Source organism: Orcinus orca, chromosome 14 (genome assembly GCF_937001465.1).
Source record: "Orcinus orca chromosome 14, mOrcOrc1.1, whole genome shotgun sequence".
Classification (NCBI taxonomy): Eukaryota; Metazoa; Chordata; class Mammalia; order Artiodactyla; family Delphinidae; genus Orcinus; species Orcinus orca.
In genome coordinates, this window is record NC_064572.1 from 12,959,584 (window position 1) to 12,975,828 (window position 16,245).

General features: G+C 44.8%; 1 protein-coding gene across 3 annotated transcripts in view; it reads left to right on the forward strand.

Moving 5' to 3' along the window:
* EDARADD (EDAR associated via death domain) overlaps window positions 1-16,245 on the forward strand; it is a 56,896-nt gene that overhangs the window by 26,868 nt on the left and 13,783 nt on the right. For all 3 annotated transcript variants that reach the window (XM_033431290.2, XM_033431293.2, XM_033431291.2), the window contains one exon: window positions 14,584-14,629. In XM_033431290.2, coding sequence (XP_033287181.1) covers window positions 14,584-14,629 — 46 coding nt within the window. The remainder of the gene's footprint in view (window positions 1-14,583; window positions 14,630-16,245) is intronic.

Genomic DNA, 16,245 nt, shown 5'->3' on the forward strand with positions numbered 1-16,245 from the left:
CCGTGGGGTGTATGCATACCATTGTCCTGAGCTTGGGGCCCCAGTTAAAACTCTTAAGACAGTGGGAAAACATCCCATCCCCTATCCTGTTATATTCTATGTCATAGAGTTACTTGAGTTTCCCAGTTATGGGACTTTGAGATTGTTTCAACTGTTTTACTGTCCTCAGTACTGCTATGGTGGAGGTCCAAGTGTCCGTCCCCACCGTATAAGGCTATATATTTCCTTAGACTACATCTCCATTTCCAGGCTAGACCTAATAGGCCACACTGACCGTTTGTTCTTCCACTAAGCAAGCTGTAAGGACTCAAAGTCAATTCCTAGTCATAAATACGACCAAATTTTAAAAAACGTGTTGTCTTATCTATCGAAAGCCTATCAACAGCTAATTGATGTCTTCGAAATTAAACAAGCCTTTTAAAGTTCCACATTATATTACCCAGAGTAAATGGCGGGCAGGGGACATACATCCAGTTTTAAACCACAGAAACTCCAAGCATGCTGGTCCGTTGATAGTATTATACAAAGTATAATAGGATAGCCAAGACAGAAAAGTGGCTTTAACAACTGATGCTAAAGTAGCGGCCCAAGAGATTAATTTTGTATCTTATTTATTCACCAAAGAAACAGAAGTCTTTTATTTCCAAGGACACATATTTTGTATCTCAGGCGGGTCTCTCCCCTGTAGCCTTGGCCCTTCACATACCCTCTGGGCTCTCACCTTCCTCCCAGCTCTCCCGCACACCCTCTGTTCTGACAGAGGCCGGAGCCCTGTCTATATTCTACCTTATCTCCTGAGCTTGGTGCCTCCTGGTACTAAATCAGCGGGGAGGCTTGGCATTGCTAATCCTGACCATTTAGAAAGTGGGTTTGGGCCCAGATGCTCAAATTGACAACTTGGCATCTTTAGAACTGAAGGGGACCATAGAAATCATGTTGTTTCACAGAGGGGACCTGAGCCAGTGGTTGAGAGGCTGAGTTGGGACCTGGGGCCTTGTCCATCATCCCTCCACCCCCATCCACCCCCTCATGCCTAGCATTTCTGAATCGGTAGCACTTGGTGTTACCAGTGGCTGCTGAGCCTCTTGCCTGGCCTAAATCTAGGGAGACAGGCTTTTCCACAGTTCTCAGTGCTGTCAGTCTGGCAGACTAGCGCTAGGGTAAACACTCCTGGAACAAAATTGGTAAGTGGAGGGGTTGCTCCTGTCTTTAAAGTGGACTGAGAGGTGGGTGGCAGAATCCCATCCAGCAGCCTCATTGCCTTGGCAGAGACCATCTGCAAACCCGAAGCAGGTCCGTGTGTTTTAATGACAGGGAATGGACCCCACCAGCACTTGCCGTAGATGGTATCTTCTGAGTCAGCCCAGCAGGCCCCTACCTGCCCTTCTGGATGTGCAGCAATCCTTTCAAGCTCCAACAAGATCTGTTTGATAGATTGGCGAGTCCTTTCGTTTGTTCTCTAAGGGAAAGTCAGATTGTTCTGCTTTTAGGAAATACTTGGTCATTCCTTACTTCGCCCCTGATGTGAAGTTTAGAGATGAGGAACCAGATAAAACTAGAGAACTTTGCCCAGAACCTGCACTTGGTATTTTTAAGGGTTTCTTTTTTTTTATTGACGTATTTTCTCCTAGTTATTAATCAGATTTTCCTCCTTTGTATGTTTATTAATTTTTTATTGCATGGCAAACATTGTGAATTTTACATTATTGATCTGGATTTTATTAAGTTCCTTTATTTTATTTTATTTATTTTTTGGCTGTGCCATGCAGCTTGCAGGGTCTTAGCTCCCCGACCAGGGATCGAACCCGGGCCCCCTGCAATGGAAGTGCATTAGGACAGCCAGGGAATTTCCTTACACTTGGTATTTTTAACTCTGGTGAGAGGGACTCCCTTTAGCCTTGCAATCACCATCTCCCAGTCCAAACAGGCTGCACTTTCTTTAAACAGGCTGTCAGAAGGTTGGTTCTTGAGACAGAGCTGTCTGGGCATTTAGAGGAGGGAGAAGGAATTTCAAGGGGTTGGTTTTGCTAGAATGGGAATCACCTGTTCGATTCTATGAATTTCAGTCTCTAATCTCTCTTGCCTTGTGCTCCTTAGTCTCCCTGTTCCCTTTGTGCTTCATTTATCTACCTTCCCATCAGCCTACAGAGTTGACTATCTCTCCTCTAACACGGTGATGGAAGGTGCTACGTTAGAATCAATGAATAGATGCACTGACCATTAGAAAGTGAAAATTACGTGAATAATACCAGGTGAGCTTGACTAGGGTCTTTAAGAGCTGTGGATCTTTTCTTCCTGCCTTTTAATACCTTAGACAAGTTTGCCTAAAACAGGTAATGATCTGATTCTATCTCCCATTTGGTATTTAACTACCTCAAGTTGTGTCACCTTACTTTTTCTAGCCTACATTTATTTATTCTGGGCTGTATCTTCCAGTGACCTGCCTGCCTTCTCACTGTGCTCTGCCATACGTGGAACCATCACATCTTATCCCTGGGGACAGTCCCTCCCACATCGGAGACCTAACCGGGTCTGTTTTCTTTCTTCCTCCCCCTCACTCCCTCTGCCCATAAGTTTCGCTGCTAACAGCCTCCACTCATCAGGCATTTTGGTGATGCTCTTGCTGATTCTGGGTGGACACTGTCTTGCCCAGCCGTAGGTTAGGTGGACTAGGACCTCCTCCTTTCTCTGTTTTTGATTCCTGGAGAAAATGATGAAACGCAAACTGCTCTTCCCACTACAAATTCATGCCACCCAACCACAGTCATCATTTCAGGACCTTGAGTCCTTTTTTTCTATAATGAACTTCCCAGAAATGAAATTTTATTTATTTTTTCTTTTTAACATCTTTATTGGAGTATAATTGCTTTACCGTGTTGTGTTAGTTGCTGCTGTATAATAAAGTGAATCAGCTATATGTATACGTATATCTCCATATCCCCTCCCTCTTGCATCTCCCTCCCACCCTCCCTATCCCACCCGTCTAGGTGGTCGCAAAGCACTAAGCTGATTTCCCTGTGCTATGCGACTACTTCCCACTAGCTATCTCTTTTACGTTTGGTAGTGTATATATGTCAGTACTACTGTCTCACTTTGTTCCAGCTTACCCATCCCCCTCCCCGTGTCCTCAAGTCCATTCTCTACGTCTGTGTCTTTATTCCTGTCCTGACCCTAGGTTCTTCAGAATCTTTTTTTAATTCTTTTTTTAGATTCCACATATGTGTGTTAGCATATGGTATTTGTTTTTCTCTTTGACTTACTTCACTCTGTATGACAGACTCTAGGTCCATCCACCTCACTACAAATAACTCAGTTTATTTCTTTTTATGGCTGAGTAATATTCCATTGTATATGTGCCACATCTTCTTTATCCATTCATCTGTCGATGGACACTTAGGTTGCTTCCGTGTTCTGGCAATTGTAAATAGTGCTGCAGTGAACATTGTGGTACATGAGTTTTTGTTTTGTTTTGTTTTGTTTTTTTGCGGTATGCGGGCCTCTCACTGTTGTGGCCTCTCCCACTGCCGAGCACAGGCTCCGGACGCGCAGGCTCAGCGGCCATGGCTCACAGGCCCAGCCGCTCCGCGGCATGTGGGATCTTCCCAGACCGGGGCATGAACCCGTGTGCCGTGCATCGGCAGGCGGACTCTCAACCACTGTGCCACTAGGGAAGCCCCATGAGTCTTTTTGAATTATGGTTTTCTCAGGGTATATGCCCAGTAGTGGGATTGCTGGGTCCTATGGTAGTTCTATTTTTAGTTTTTTAAGGAACCTCCATACTGTTCTCCATAGTGGCTGCATCAATTTACATTCCCACCAACAGTGCAAGAGGGTTCCCTTTTCTCCACACTCTCACCGGCATTTACTGTTTCTAGATTTTTTGATGATGGCCATTCTGACCAGTGTGAGGTGATACCTCACTGTAGCTCTAATTTGCATTTCTCTAATGATTAGTGGTGTTGAGCATTCTTTCATGTGTTTGTTGGCAATCTGTATAGCTTCTTTGGAGAACTGTCTATTTAAGTCTTCTGCCCATTTTCAGATTGGGTTGTTTGTTTGGTTTTTTTTCAGTTAATTAATTTAGTTTTGTCTGTGTTGGGTCTTCGTTGCTGCACAGGGCTTTCTCTAGTTGTGGCGAGCAGGGGTTACTCTTCGTTGTGGTGCATGGGCTTCTCAATGTTGTGGCTTCTCTTGTTGTGGAGCAGGGCTCTGGGGTGTGCGGGCTTCAGTAGTTGTGGCGCATGGCTTAGTTGCTCTGCGGCATGTGGGATCTTCCCGGACCAGGGCCCGAACCCGTGTGTCCTGCATTGGCAGGTGGATTCTTTTTTTTTTTTTTTTTTTTTTGCCGTACGCGGGCCTCCCACCGCTGCGGCCACTCCCGCTGCGGAGCACAGGCTCCGGACGCGCAGGCTCAGCGGCCATGGCTCACGGGCCCAGCTGCTCCGCGGCACGTGGGATCCTCCCAGACCGGGGCACGAACCCCCACTACCCTGCATCGGCAGGCGGACTCTCAACCACCGCGCCACCTGGGAAGCCCGGCAGGTGGATTCTTAACCACTGTGCCACCAGGGAAGTCCTGTTTGATTTTTTGACATTGAGCTGCATGAGCCGCTTGTATATTTTGGAGATTAATCCTTTGTCAGTTGCTTCGTTTGCAAATATTTTCTCCCATTCTGAGGGTTGTCTTTTCATCTTGTTTATGGTTTCCTTTGCTGTGCAAAAGTTTTTAAGTTTCATTAGGTCCCATTTGTTTATTTTTGTTTTTATTTCCATTTCTCTAGGAGGTCGGTCAAAAAGGATCTTGCTGTGATTTATGTCATAGAGTGTTCTGCCTACGTTTTCCTCTAAGAGTTTGATAGTGTCTGGCCTTACATTTAGGTCTTTAATCCATTTTGAGTTTATTTTTGTGTATGGTGTTAGGGAGTGTTCTAATTTCATTCTTTTAGATGTATCTGTCCAGTTTTCCCAGCACCACTTATTGAAGAGGCTGTCTTTTCTCCATTGTATATTCTTGCCTCCTTTATCAAAGATAAGGTGACCATATGTGCATGGGTTTATCTCTGGGCTTTCTATCCTGTTCCACCGATCTATATTTCTGTTTTTGTGCCAGTACCATACTGTCTTGATGACTGTAGTTTTGTAGTATAGTCTGAAGTCAGGGAGCCTGATTCCTCCAGCCCCATTTTTCTTTCTCAAGATTGCTTTGGCTATTTGGGGTCTTTGGTGTTTCCATACAAATTGTGAAATTTGTTGTCCTAGTTCTGTGAAAAATGCCATTGGTAGTTTGATAGGGATTGTTTTGAATCTGTAGATTGCTTTCCTGAAATGAAATTTTAAAAGAAAAATCATAGTACTCTAATTTGATAGCGTCTATTCATGTCTGTGTCTTTGACTTATTTCTACTTTGGGACTGAGTCAAAAGAAAATGTGGTAAGACAGGTACAAGCTAAAGGGCAAAAATGCCTGCTTCCTAGCACTTAGTAGTTATTTCCCTGAGAGCAGCATAAAAAGAAGTTTGTTTATTAATCATTAAATTGCATGGGTCCTTTACTTTATCTGCTCTAATTGACCTAGGCTTCTGTTCTCATTATTGTTCAGTGCCCTGTGGGCTGTAATGCCTTTGAATTTCACAGGTGGGCTAGAATTTCACTTAAAGTTCCTGTTGGTGTGGGTTTCAGGGTGTAGCTGCCCTTATACACGTTTGAGAGTATAAATTGATAACAACTTTCAGGAAATTATTTGGCAGCCATCTGTTACCCATTGATCCAGTGGTCCCGCTTTAAGGACTTGATCTCACAGACATCACAGCAGAGGGTGTTTGAAACAGAGGAGAGTTGTGGGTATCTTACATGCACATAGGTAGGAAGTGGTTGAATGAATTTTGGTACTTTGACACGTGTAATACTATTAAGCCATTGAAAAGAGGAGAGACCACTGACCTTAAAAGATACTCAGAATATATTGTTAAACAAATAAACCAGTAGACTAGTATGGTTTGGGGCTAAACAACATCTCTCTATAGGTTGCGAGTGTGGCTGTCAGTAAGGACAGAGGAAGCATGTGCCCCAGGTTGTAACCTCTGGGGAGGGAGCTGGGATAAGAGATTAGGAGAAAAAGATTTTTGTTTCTCTTGCTGCTTTTTTGAAAAACAGTATGATTTTGAGTACTTGTTATTTTGTGTGTGTGTTTGGTGTTTTCTTCAAAGAAAAGTGATGGGGCTTCCCTGGTGGCGCAGTGGTTCAGAGTCCACCTGCCGATGCAGGGGACAGGGGTTCGTGCCCCGGTCCGGGAAGATCCCACATGCCGCGGAGCAGCTGGGCCCGTGAGCCATGGCCGCTGAGCCTGCGCGTCTGGAGCCTGTGCTCCGAAACGGGAGAAGCCACAACAGTGAGAGGCCCGCGTACCGCAAAAGAAAAAAAAAAAAAGAAAGAAAAGTGATGGACTAAATCATCCAGACATTTAGGTGGTATTTTGGCTCAGTAAACTTTTCATATTTTGGCCTTTGAAGCCAGGTGGGCTTTCTTCAGCTAGCACACAATTATGCAGCACAGGAAAATCAGAGACTGAAGAGTTCACGAATGCACTTCCTCATCTCGAACCTTCGGTTGGTCTGTGCTCCAGCGTCGCTTGTATCCTCCGGCCCAGGATTTGTGAATGACAGAAACATAGGCAGAAACATAGGCCGTAATCTCCTGTAAAATACTTTGTGATATTTCTGAACAATAACCAGCTATACTTCACCCCCAAAGGGAAAACCCCTCCTTCTTTCATCTTTTTTTTTTTTTTTTTTGCGGTACGTGGGCCTCTCACTGTTGTGGCCTCTCCCATTGCGGAGCACAGGCTCCGGACGCGCAGGCTCAGTGGCCATGGCTCACGGGCCCAGCCGCTCCGCGGCATGTAGGATCTTCCCGTACCGGGGCACGAACCCGTGTGCCCTGCATCAGCAGGCGGACTCTCAACCACTGCGCCACCAGGGAAGCCCCCTCCTTCTTTCATGAAAGAAGGTATGAAATTACACCTCAGCGTCCCTGCCTTGAAGTCACAGGAACAGCCACTGCAGTCTTTGACCTTCACTTCAACTCCAGAAGTAGCAGGTCTCCCTTTTAATTGGATAGAAATCTTGCTGAAGAGAAGAAAGAACTGAATGTACACAAACCCACAGGTTTGCTCTCATCCTAGCAAAGCACCATAACATTCATTTCAAATTCCTCTTCTTCCAGATTTAGTTCTTTCATCCTCAGTGAAACTTGCCCTGTTCCTGAGGTCTCACTCGAGTTCCTGCCCACCTTTGTGCTCCCTTGGCACTCGGTCTGTGCCTTTTTCACACGTTATTCCTTGTGGTAACAGTGTTTATGTGCATGTTTTTGTCCCATTACTGGATTGTAACCTTGCAGTATCAGGGGTCTGCATTGTTGCCAACACTGAATAGGTGCTTGATGAATGTATCCTGACTGAAACACATCTTAAAAGCCAGTTGCTGGAATACAGGCAGACCTTGTTTTATTGCTCTTGACTTTATTGTGCTTCGCAGATATTGTGTCTTTTACAAATTGGGGCAACCCTGACTCCAGTAAGTCTATTAGCGTCATTATTCCAACCACATTTGCTCACTTCGTGTCTCTGAGTCACATTTTGTAATTCTTGCAATATTTCAGACTTTTTCATTATTATCATGTGTGATGGTGATCTGGGAGCAGTGATCTTTGACGTTACTACTGCAAAAAGATTATGACTCGCTGAAGTCTCAGATGATGGTTAGCATTTTTTAGCAGTAAAGTTTCTTTAAATTAAGGTATGTAGATTCTTTTTTAGACAGAATGCAGTTGTACACTTAATACTACAGGATGGTGTAAGCATAACTTTTATATGCACTGGGAAACCAAAAAATTCGTGTGACTTGCCTGATTGAGATATTCGCTTTATTGTGGTGGTCTGGAAATAAACCTGCAGTATCTCCAGGCTATGCCTGTATACTTTCAAATAAATAGATATGTCCAGTTTTCTATATGTATATTATACTTCAGTAAAAAATAAAAATGAAAGTAAACAGTTACTGCAATAGTAATTAATTTGCAGGAAAAGAATTGAGTATAGGGCTTCCCTGGTGGCACGGTGGTTAAGAATCCATCTGCCAATGCAGGGGACATGGGTTCGAGCCCTCGTCTGGGAAGATCCCACATGCCGCGGAGCAGCTGAGCCCATGTGTCACAACTACTGAGCCTGCACTCTAGAGCCCGCGAGCCACAACTACTGAAGCCCACGTACCTAGAGCCTGTGCTCCGCAACAAGAACAGCCACCACAATGAGAAGCCTGCGCACTGCAACGAAGAGTAGCCCATGCTCGCTGCAACTAAAAGAAAGCCCACGTGCAGCAATGAAGCAGCCAAAAAACAAACAAACAAAAATATTGAGTATAAATTGCTTAGAAAAACCCAACAGGAGACATAGTCTAGTCCTGATGTTTAGAAGTGGATAATCAGTAAACACATTCAGAAGAGTTACACGGATGTTGGGTCTGTCTTGGGAATTCATAGCATTGAAAGGTGCTTGAGTTGCACTGGCTGAGTGATGGGAGAAGACTTAGAACAGTCTAAATCCATGCTACATAAGCCCTGTTACTCTGGCACACTCAGGCATTTAAAATCTTATTTTGAAAACCATTTACTAAAATATTTTCATAAAGCAGAGATGTTAAGCTTTAGCATTGGTTGTTCTCCCAAAGCAGCTAGTTAAGTAATTCGGTGTTAAGTCATTTGCAAGGGAGGCCTTTCTTCTCAGGTTCTTTGTCTGTCGTGTAGGTTGCTGCCACCAGGTGGGCAGTGATAACTTTGGTCTTCATGGTGGTTTCCAACCAGATTTAGGCTACAGTCAGATTAACCAACCTGTTGAGTGCTTTCCCACTCAGTTATCCTCCCTATAGTTTGCAAAATTATAAAGATGGGGCTCTTTATTAGTTAGCTAAGCATAGACAGTTTTAAAATAAATTTATTTATTTTATTTTTGGCTGTGTTGGGTCTTCGTTGCTGTGCGCGGTCTTTCTCTAGTATGTGGCGAGCGGGGGCTACTCTTTGTTGCGGTGCGCGGGCTTCTCATTGTGGTGGCTTCCCTTGTTGCAGAGCACAGGCTCTAGGCGCATGGGCTTCAGTAGTTGTGGCGCACTGGCTCAGTAGTTGTGGCTCACGGGCTCTAGAGCACAGGCTCAGTAGTTGTGGTGCACGGGCTTAGTTGCTCCGCGGCATGTGGGATCTTTCCGGACCAGGGATCAAACCTGTGTCCGCTGCATTGGCAGGCGGATTCTTAGCTGCTGCACTGCCAGGGAAGTCCCTAAGCATAGACATTTAAAGAAGAACCGAACAGTCCAGAAGAGCACGTTTCCCAGAAACCCAGTACCTGGCCCCATCAATCTGGTGCTGGTTAGTACCCTCCCCATCAGTCTGTCAGCATGTTCGGCCCATCAGTCCATCCCCCCGTGTGGACGGCACACGGAGTACGTTCATCTCTGAGTTGAGAGCTTTTCCCCGAGTGTCTTCTTGGCCCTGGTATTGCTACTGCTCGGAGCCTGGTGTGAAATCACCACGTGTAAGTCTCCACGGGGGACTCTTGTTCAGCACCTGGTTCTTGCAGCTCCCTAAGCAGAAATGGGACCCGACGACCAGGTTATAAACTCACCAGAGTGCAAAATTAGTGTCACCTAGCCACCTTTCTACTCAAAGAATTCTCAGCAAAGGTTAACAAATTTGCCCAGATATAAGGTAATTCCCTCGTATTCACAATGGAAAGGTTTTACAAAATGGGGGTTTTCTTTAGCCTACTTGGATATATAAACCATTGGCGTTCAACTTTGTGGTTACCTTCATATTTTCTAAGGAGATTTTTAAAAATTTGTATGTGGTAAAACAGTGGTCCCCAACCTTTTTGGCACCAGGGACCGGTTCCTAACAGTCCGCAGACCAGTACCGGTCCGCGGCCTGGGGGTTGGGGACCCCTGTGGTAAGATACACATGCAGTGTTTACCATCTTGACCATTTTTAGGTATAGAGTTCAGAGCCATTAGGTACATTCACATTGTTGTGCAGCCTTCACCACCATCCATCTCCAGAACTTTTTCATCTTCCCAAACTGAAATTCTATCCCCATTAAACTCTAACTCCCCATTCTCCCTTGCCCCACTCCCTGGTAATCATTATTTTACGTTCTGTCTCTGAATTTGACTCCTCTAGGTCACTCATATAAATGGAATCATATAGTATTTGTATGTCTGTGACTGGTTTATTTCACTTAGCATAATGTCCTAAAGGTTCATTCTTATTGTAGCATGTGTCAGAATTTCCTTCCTTTTTAAGGGTGAATTGTATTCCACATTTTGTTAATCCATTCATCTATTGATGGACATTTAGGTTGTTTCCAAAAACCCAACAGATTGCCCTTGAACTTCACTCAGAATTAAAACGAGTCCTCTGAACAGAAGTCTCTGAACAGAAAAGCTTTGGAACAGGACCTTGACGAGGACGATTTGAAAGGAAACTAAGGATGACCAAAAAGCAGCTGGGCCCCAGCTGAGATCAGATTTGTGAGCTCATGAATGTGTGAGGCTTGTCATTTCTTTTTCCCCAGCAATACTCAGCATTTAGAGCAAGACTGGTGGAGTAGAATCATGCAGAGCTAAGGACTGGCAAGGCCCACAGCTGACGGACACATCTAGGGTGTTTTTAAACATATCACTGAGATGGTTGACAGTGACTAAGTGACAGGAGCCAGGTGAGAAGGATGGATTGGGGGTGGAGGTGCGCAACTGGTGACCAAGGAGATGAGGCCAGAGAGCAGGGTGGAAGGGAATGGGGGAGGGGTAAGGACGGCAGCTTGAAGAGCAGCATCCTCTGGGCTGGAGAACTCAGAGCCTGGGCTGTATTTAAGTCTTCTTTCCTCCCTCCCTCCCACTCACTTCCCTTCCTGCAGATCTTCTGTGTTATCTGTCTCAGACGCGTGTTGATCACTACGGGACAGCATGGACAAGACCCTTTGCCTCGTAATGTAGGGTCTAGTGCAGAAGAGATACTGCAAACCTCCCCACCCAGTGTAACGAGCGCCCTGGGGAGTGGCAGGTCCAGGATGCTGTGGGAGCACCCAGGGCCCGTCACCCAGAGAGAGACTTTGGAGAAGCTTCCTAGAGCTGGTGATGTCTAAGCCGAGGCTTCAAAGACAGGAGAAGATGAGGCAGCTAGAAGCTGTGCATTGGCTTCCACCACTCTGCTAGAGCTGCTTTCACAAACCACTCTTCTCCTCACCAAACCGTATCTTCATGTGGCCCTTGGAGCCCTGACCGTTTCTCTCCTCCTCTCTGACCTCCCTCCTCTGCTTTCCTTTCTCATTCCCTCCCTCACCACCGGAATGTAGGCCCTTGGGTGCTCCTCGAGGTTGTGACCTCACTGCATGCCCTCCACGGCCTCTCTCTCCTCCCGTGACCATGTCAGCATCCATGTCTCTGTCCCCTGCCCCGGCCTCTCCCAAGGACCAGAGACATCCTCAGCTCCTGCCGAGATCTTGTCTCATCCATCTCATCTTCCAAACTCGCTCTTCGTCTCACCTCCGCTCACTTGCCCACGTCCTGGCTGTATCCCCGCCGTGGCTCTAGCTTTATCCCTTCCTCTCCCAAAGGAGTGGTTTGGGGGCCTCATAATTCTTGCCTTTGAGTCAGTCATGCTTCCCCCACTCCATCAAATCGCCTGGCCGCCCCACTCTCGCTGGGCGCGTGTTCCCGCTCTGATCCTCTACAGCTGCGAGGATGCCCTGCTTCTGGTGAGAGCCCTTCCATCGTGACTCACTCTGGTGAGAGTGACTTCCATCGCCTGAGACTGGCTTTCAGGCCTCAGCCCATTTTTCTCACCTCATCTCCCTCTGTCACCCCCTCACTGCCTTTGCTTCAGACAAAACACCCTACAGGGGCCCTGTCTGTTTCCATTTCTTTTTGGGCTCACATGGACCTCTGGCTAAATGCCCTTTCCTCTCCGTCCCCACTCTCCAGACCCTCATCAAGGCTCGTCTCAGATGCCTCTGATTCGAAGAAAGCTCCTCTGGGTGTTTTTGTTGGAAGCAACCTCTGCCCTCTGACTTGATCTATTCCTCCCTATTGAAATGCACCATCTTTTGCCTTGTATTTTAGTTACTCGTGTGCGACTCTGTTTCCCCAGCATATCTGACGGCAGGCCTTGAGGTCAAGGGTTCAGGTCCTTTTATCTTTGTAGGTGGATTCCCCCGAAGGAGCTTGTACCTATTAGCTACTCAGAAAAGAGGTGATGAATGAGGTTTCAGTAGGACCCTAAAAAACATAAAAATCAGTCTTTTCTGATTTCACTCTTACAAAACTAACCTAAAAAGTAGCATAACATAATAATCAGAGCAAGAATAGAGATCACAGATCTAAATTCTGTCCCCATCAACCTTCACAAGTAATTCTGAGTCATGTCCCTCGTCTACATCAGGGTGATGAGTCTGGCCAGACACTGATTTTGGTAACATTTTCTCCAGATGATGAGAAATCAAGTCAGATATGCCATGTAATGTGGTCTTTACTTAAAGGACAGTTCATGTTTTAGCAGGACCTCGTTAGTACCACAGAAATCTGTCAAGTGTTAACACTGTGTGTCTGGACACTGAAGGTCCTGTTTTTGCTTCTTCCGCGCAAGTTTCCAATTCAGTGAGCAGAACCGTGACTGTGTTGATGGGAGGGCAAGCCTGCCTGGTCCTGCTGGAGCTGCACAGATGCTAAAAGGCAGGTCTCCACACGACCGGGTGAATAATGAATAGTGGCCTTAACATCTCGGAGCTTCTGGGTTTCGCCTTGCAGAAGTAAAAAATTGCAGAGAGGAATTTTTGTTCTTTTAGAAACTGCTCAAACTCTTACAAACTGTATATACATATGGTGAGCAGTTTGCTTTTTGTACTAGTGAGGATAGTGGGAAGGAACAGGACTCAAACGAAAACAGTATTGAGATGAGTTAGGGGACAAAATCTAGCTGGTAAGACATAGGAATACTTCTTGTGTGAAAAAAAATAGGATTGTAATTAGACCAGTGTCTATGCACCGCCGAGACGTGGGCATTTATGAGCTCGGAGCAAGGAGAAGGGCTTCTTAGGAGGTTAAGAGGAAGAGACTGTTTAAAATGTTTGATACACCAGGGAGTTAACACATCATTAAGGGTGAAACTTTCAGAGACCTGGGAATGTGGAGCATCTTAGCGATAAGCGAATCCATCAGCCACCTCAATATACAAATAGGGGATCAGAAGCCAGTGCTGGTGAGTGATGTGCCTGAGGTTATGAGTGCAGGTGGACTTACATCCAGGGCTTTGACCCAACTCATAGTGCTACTTCTGCAATACTAGGGATGGAGGGGGTACTGTTAGCTGCTGAGAGATTTTAGTTTTATAAAGATGGAGTTAACATAGACATATACTAGGGTCAGTCTCCTCTGCTGACTTCATTGAAAACCCTTACACACACACACACACACACACACACACACACACACACCCTTACACACACACACACACACACACACACACACACACACACCCCCTACAAGAAGATCAGGTAAGTCCCTCCAGGTAGTATATCCTGTAACATGGCCTTGGTTGTAAACATGGAACCTCAGGCAGGCAGAAACGCAATTACCTCTCAAGGGAATTGTCGCTGCTTTTTAACAGTTTCTCTTTGCTGCTTTGTAATATGCACTTAAAAAGTGTAATAGATACAGGAAAGAATTATAACCTGGACTGACAAACAACAAGCCCAACAAAAAGTAAATAGGAAATAAAATAAGGGGAATAGTCCATAATGTGAAATTTAAAAAAGAAACAAAACAGTAGCATGTTGTTACGTGCACTTATACTTTTTTTTAAAATAAGGACAGTCATTCATTTAACAAACGTGTGTTGAGTGTCTCCTGTGTGCTGGGCATTGTTCTGGCCACTGAGGATCCAGCATGGAGAGCAAATAGGCAAGGGCCCCTGCCCTCCAGGAGCTTATATTCTAGGGAGAGACACATCGTTCACTACTCATTTTAAAAATGTTTTTATTGGAGTATGGTTGATTTACAATGTTGTATTAGTTTCAAGTGTACAGCAAAGTGAATCTGTTATACATATATCCACTCTTTTTAAGATTCTTTCCCCATACAGGTAATTACAGAGTATTGAGTAGAGTTCCCTGTGCTATAAAATAGGTCCTATTAGTTACCTATTTTATATATAGTAATGTGTATATGTCAATCCTAATCTCCTAATTTGTCCCTCCCACTGCTTTCCCCCCAGTAAACATAAGTTTGTTTTCTACATCTGTGACTCTATTTCTGTTTTGTAAATAACTTCATTTGTACCATTTTTTTAGATTCCACGTATAAGTGATACCATATGATATTTGTCTTTCTCTGTCTGCCTTACTACCCATTAAAATACCATTTTTAAGATCCATTCTCCTTCCCCCACCCACAGTTTTTGGTGGAAATTTAACTAAATTGGAAAATTGATAGCATCTCCAATCATGTATGGGTATGGTTTTAACGAAGATTGCTTTTTGTTTTTTAAGGGAGAAGAAAATGGCTTTCCAGACAGTACTGGAGATCCCCTTTCAGGTAAATGATTAACTCTAAAGGTATCTGGGCTTCAGTGATAGCTAGTGTGGCTAAATTCAAGATCATTTGAGATGTTTATCATTAACTTTCAAAATCTGTATTACACACTAGAGAAACTTTCCAACCACACACCACAGTGAAGTGCAAAGAAATCTTACAGAATTTCACAAAAGCCTTCAGAGAGTATTTTCTCAGTGTTAATAACCCTCCTTCGCTTGGGCGGGGTACAGCAGGCTTCTCAAGTGGACGGGTTTAGGATCAGGTGAGGGTCGAACTGACCCTCCCTCCCTCTGAGTTCTGGAAGCCACAGTGTTGGCGGAGAACTTTGCCAGGTGCAAGCGAACAATGGGATGTAGGCACACCGAGTCAGCGTGGGAAGGGCTGCTCAGCCGCCTGCTGCCCGCTTCCCTCCTCTGGCACTTAGGGAGCCAAAGGGACCCCTCCTGACGTTAGACCATGTGCTGGTGCCCACCGTTTTCTGCTTCTAGTGTGTTTAACCAAGAAACATTTAAAGTTCGTCTTCCCTGCCTCATCCCCCGCTGCCTTTTTTATTCTTTATTGTAAGACAGAAACTTTGGCAATGTTTAGATTCCTCATTAATTAATCATGGGGAAAATATGGAGTGAGTATTAAAATAATCTACCAAAATAATAATTAGGAAAAAAAAACCCTCACCAACATTTTAAAATATCTTTCAAAACACATATTGAACGGCCTGATTCATCAGGGGTTGGTTTGTTTCTTTTTTATGGAAAGGTTGGTGGCTCATAAAAGCCTTAGGATAATCTGTCATCAATCCCAGGCTGTGCCCAGGTAACAATGCTGAAAATCAGAACTTGTGGTGCATAATCAATTTCTTTTCCTTAGAAACATGATGTTAGCAGCAGTTTTATCTCTGGTTGGTGAGATTCCAGGTGGTTTTTTGTCATGCAACAGATTTTTATTTCTTAAAGAACCCCCTGTGTGCCAGGCTCTCTAAGGAGGCCAAATGACAAAGGTATAGTTCTGGAAGACAGTATTTGGGATTCTGGTTCCAGTTCAGCTACTGTCCTTCTGTGATTAGAGAAATCCAGGAGAAATTGGGCCAGGAGAACTTCCGGTGGCGCTTACCCACCAGGTTTCATGGGACAGGCCCAGTGTCGGGGGTCCCATCCAGGCACCCAGTGGAACTCACCTTCTTTGGACCAGAATCCGCCCCTACTAGAGGCTAAGGCCACGGGCTAATTTTCCCTCTTTCACAAATACTGCAGCAGACACAGGCTCAAATTAGAAGCACCTAGCTGAGTGAGGTAGAGGAGGGGAAAGCATCTTTGCATCCAGGCAGAGGCAATTTTAATAATCTTTTCACTATCCTATATTTTAAAAATTTCTAACATGAGTGGGTGTCAGAAAAATCTACCCCCAGAACTTTAATCTGTATATACAAATGTATATACAACAAATGATCCAGTGTAGGCAGATACGTACAGTACGTGGTAAAATAACCAAGGAAATCTCTAAAAGCCTAACTGTGATGGGCCTGGGTGATGAGAACATGAAATTTTTTTTCCATATGTTCACCTGAGTGTTTAGATTTTCCGTGACAAGCACATATTTCTTTTCTAATTAAAAAAAAT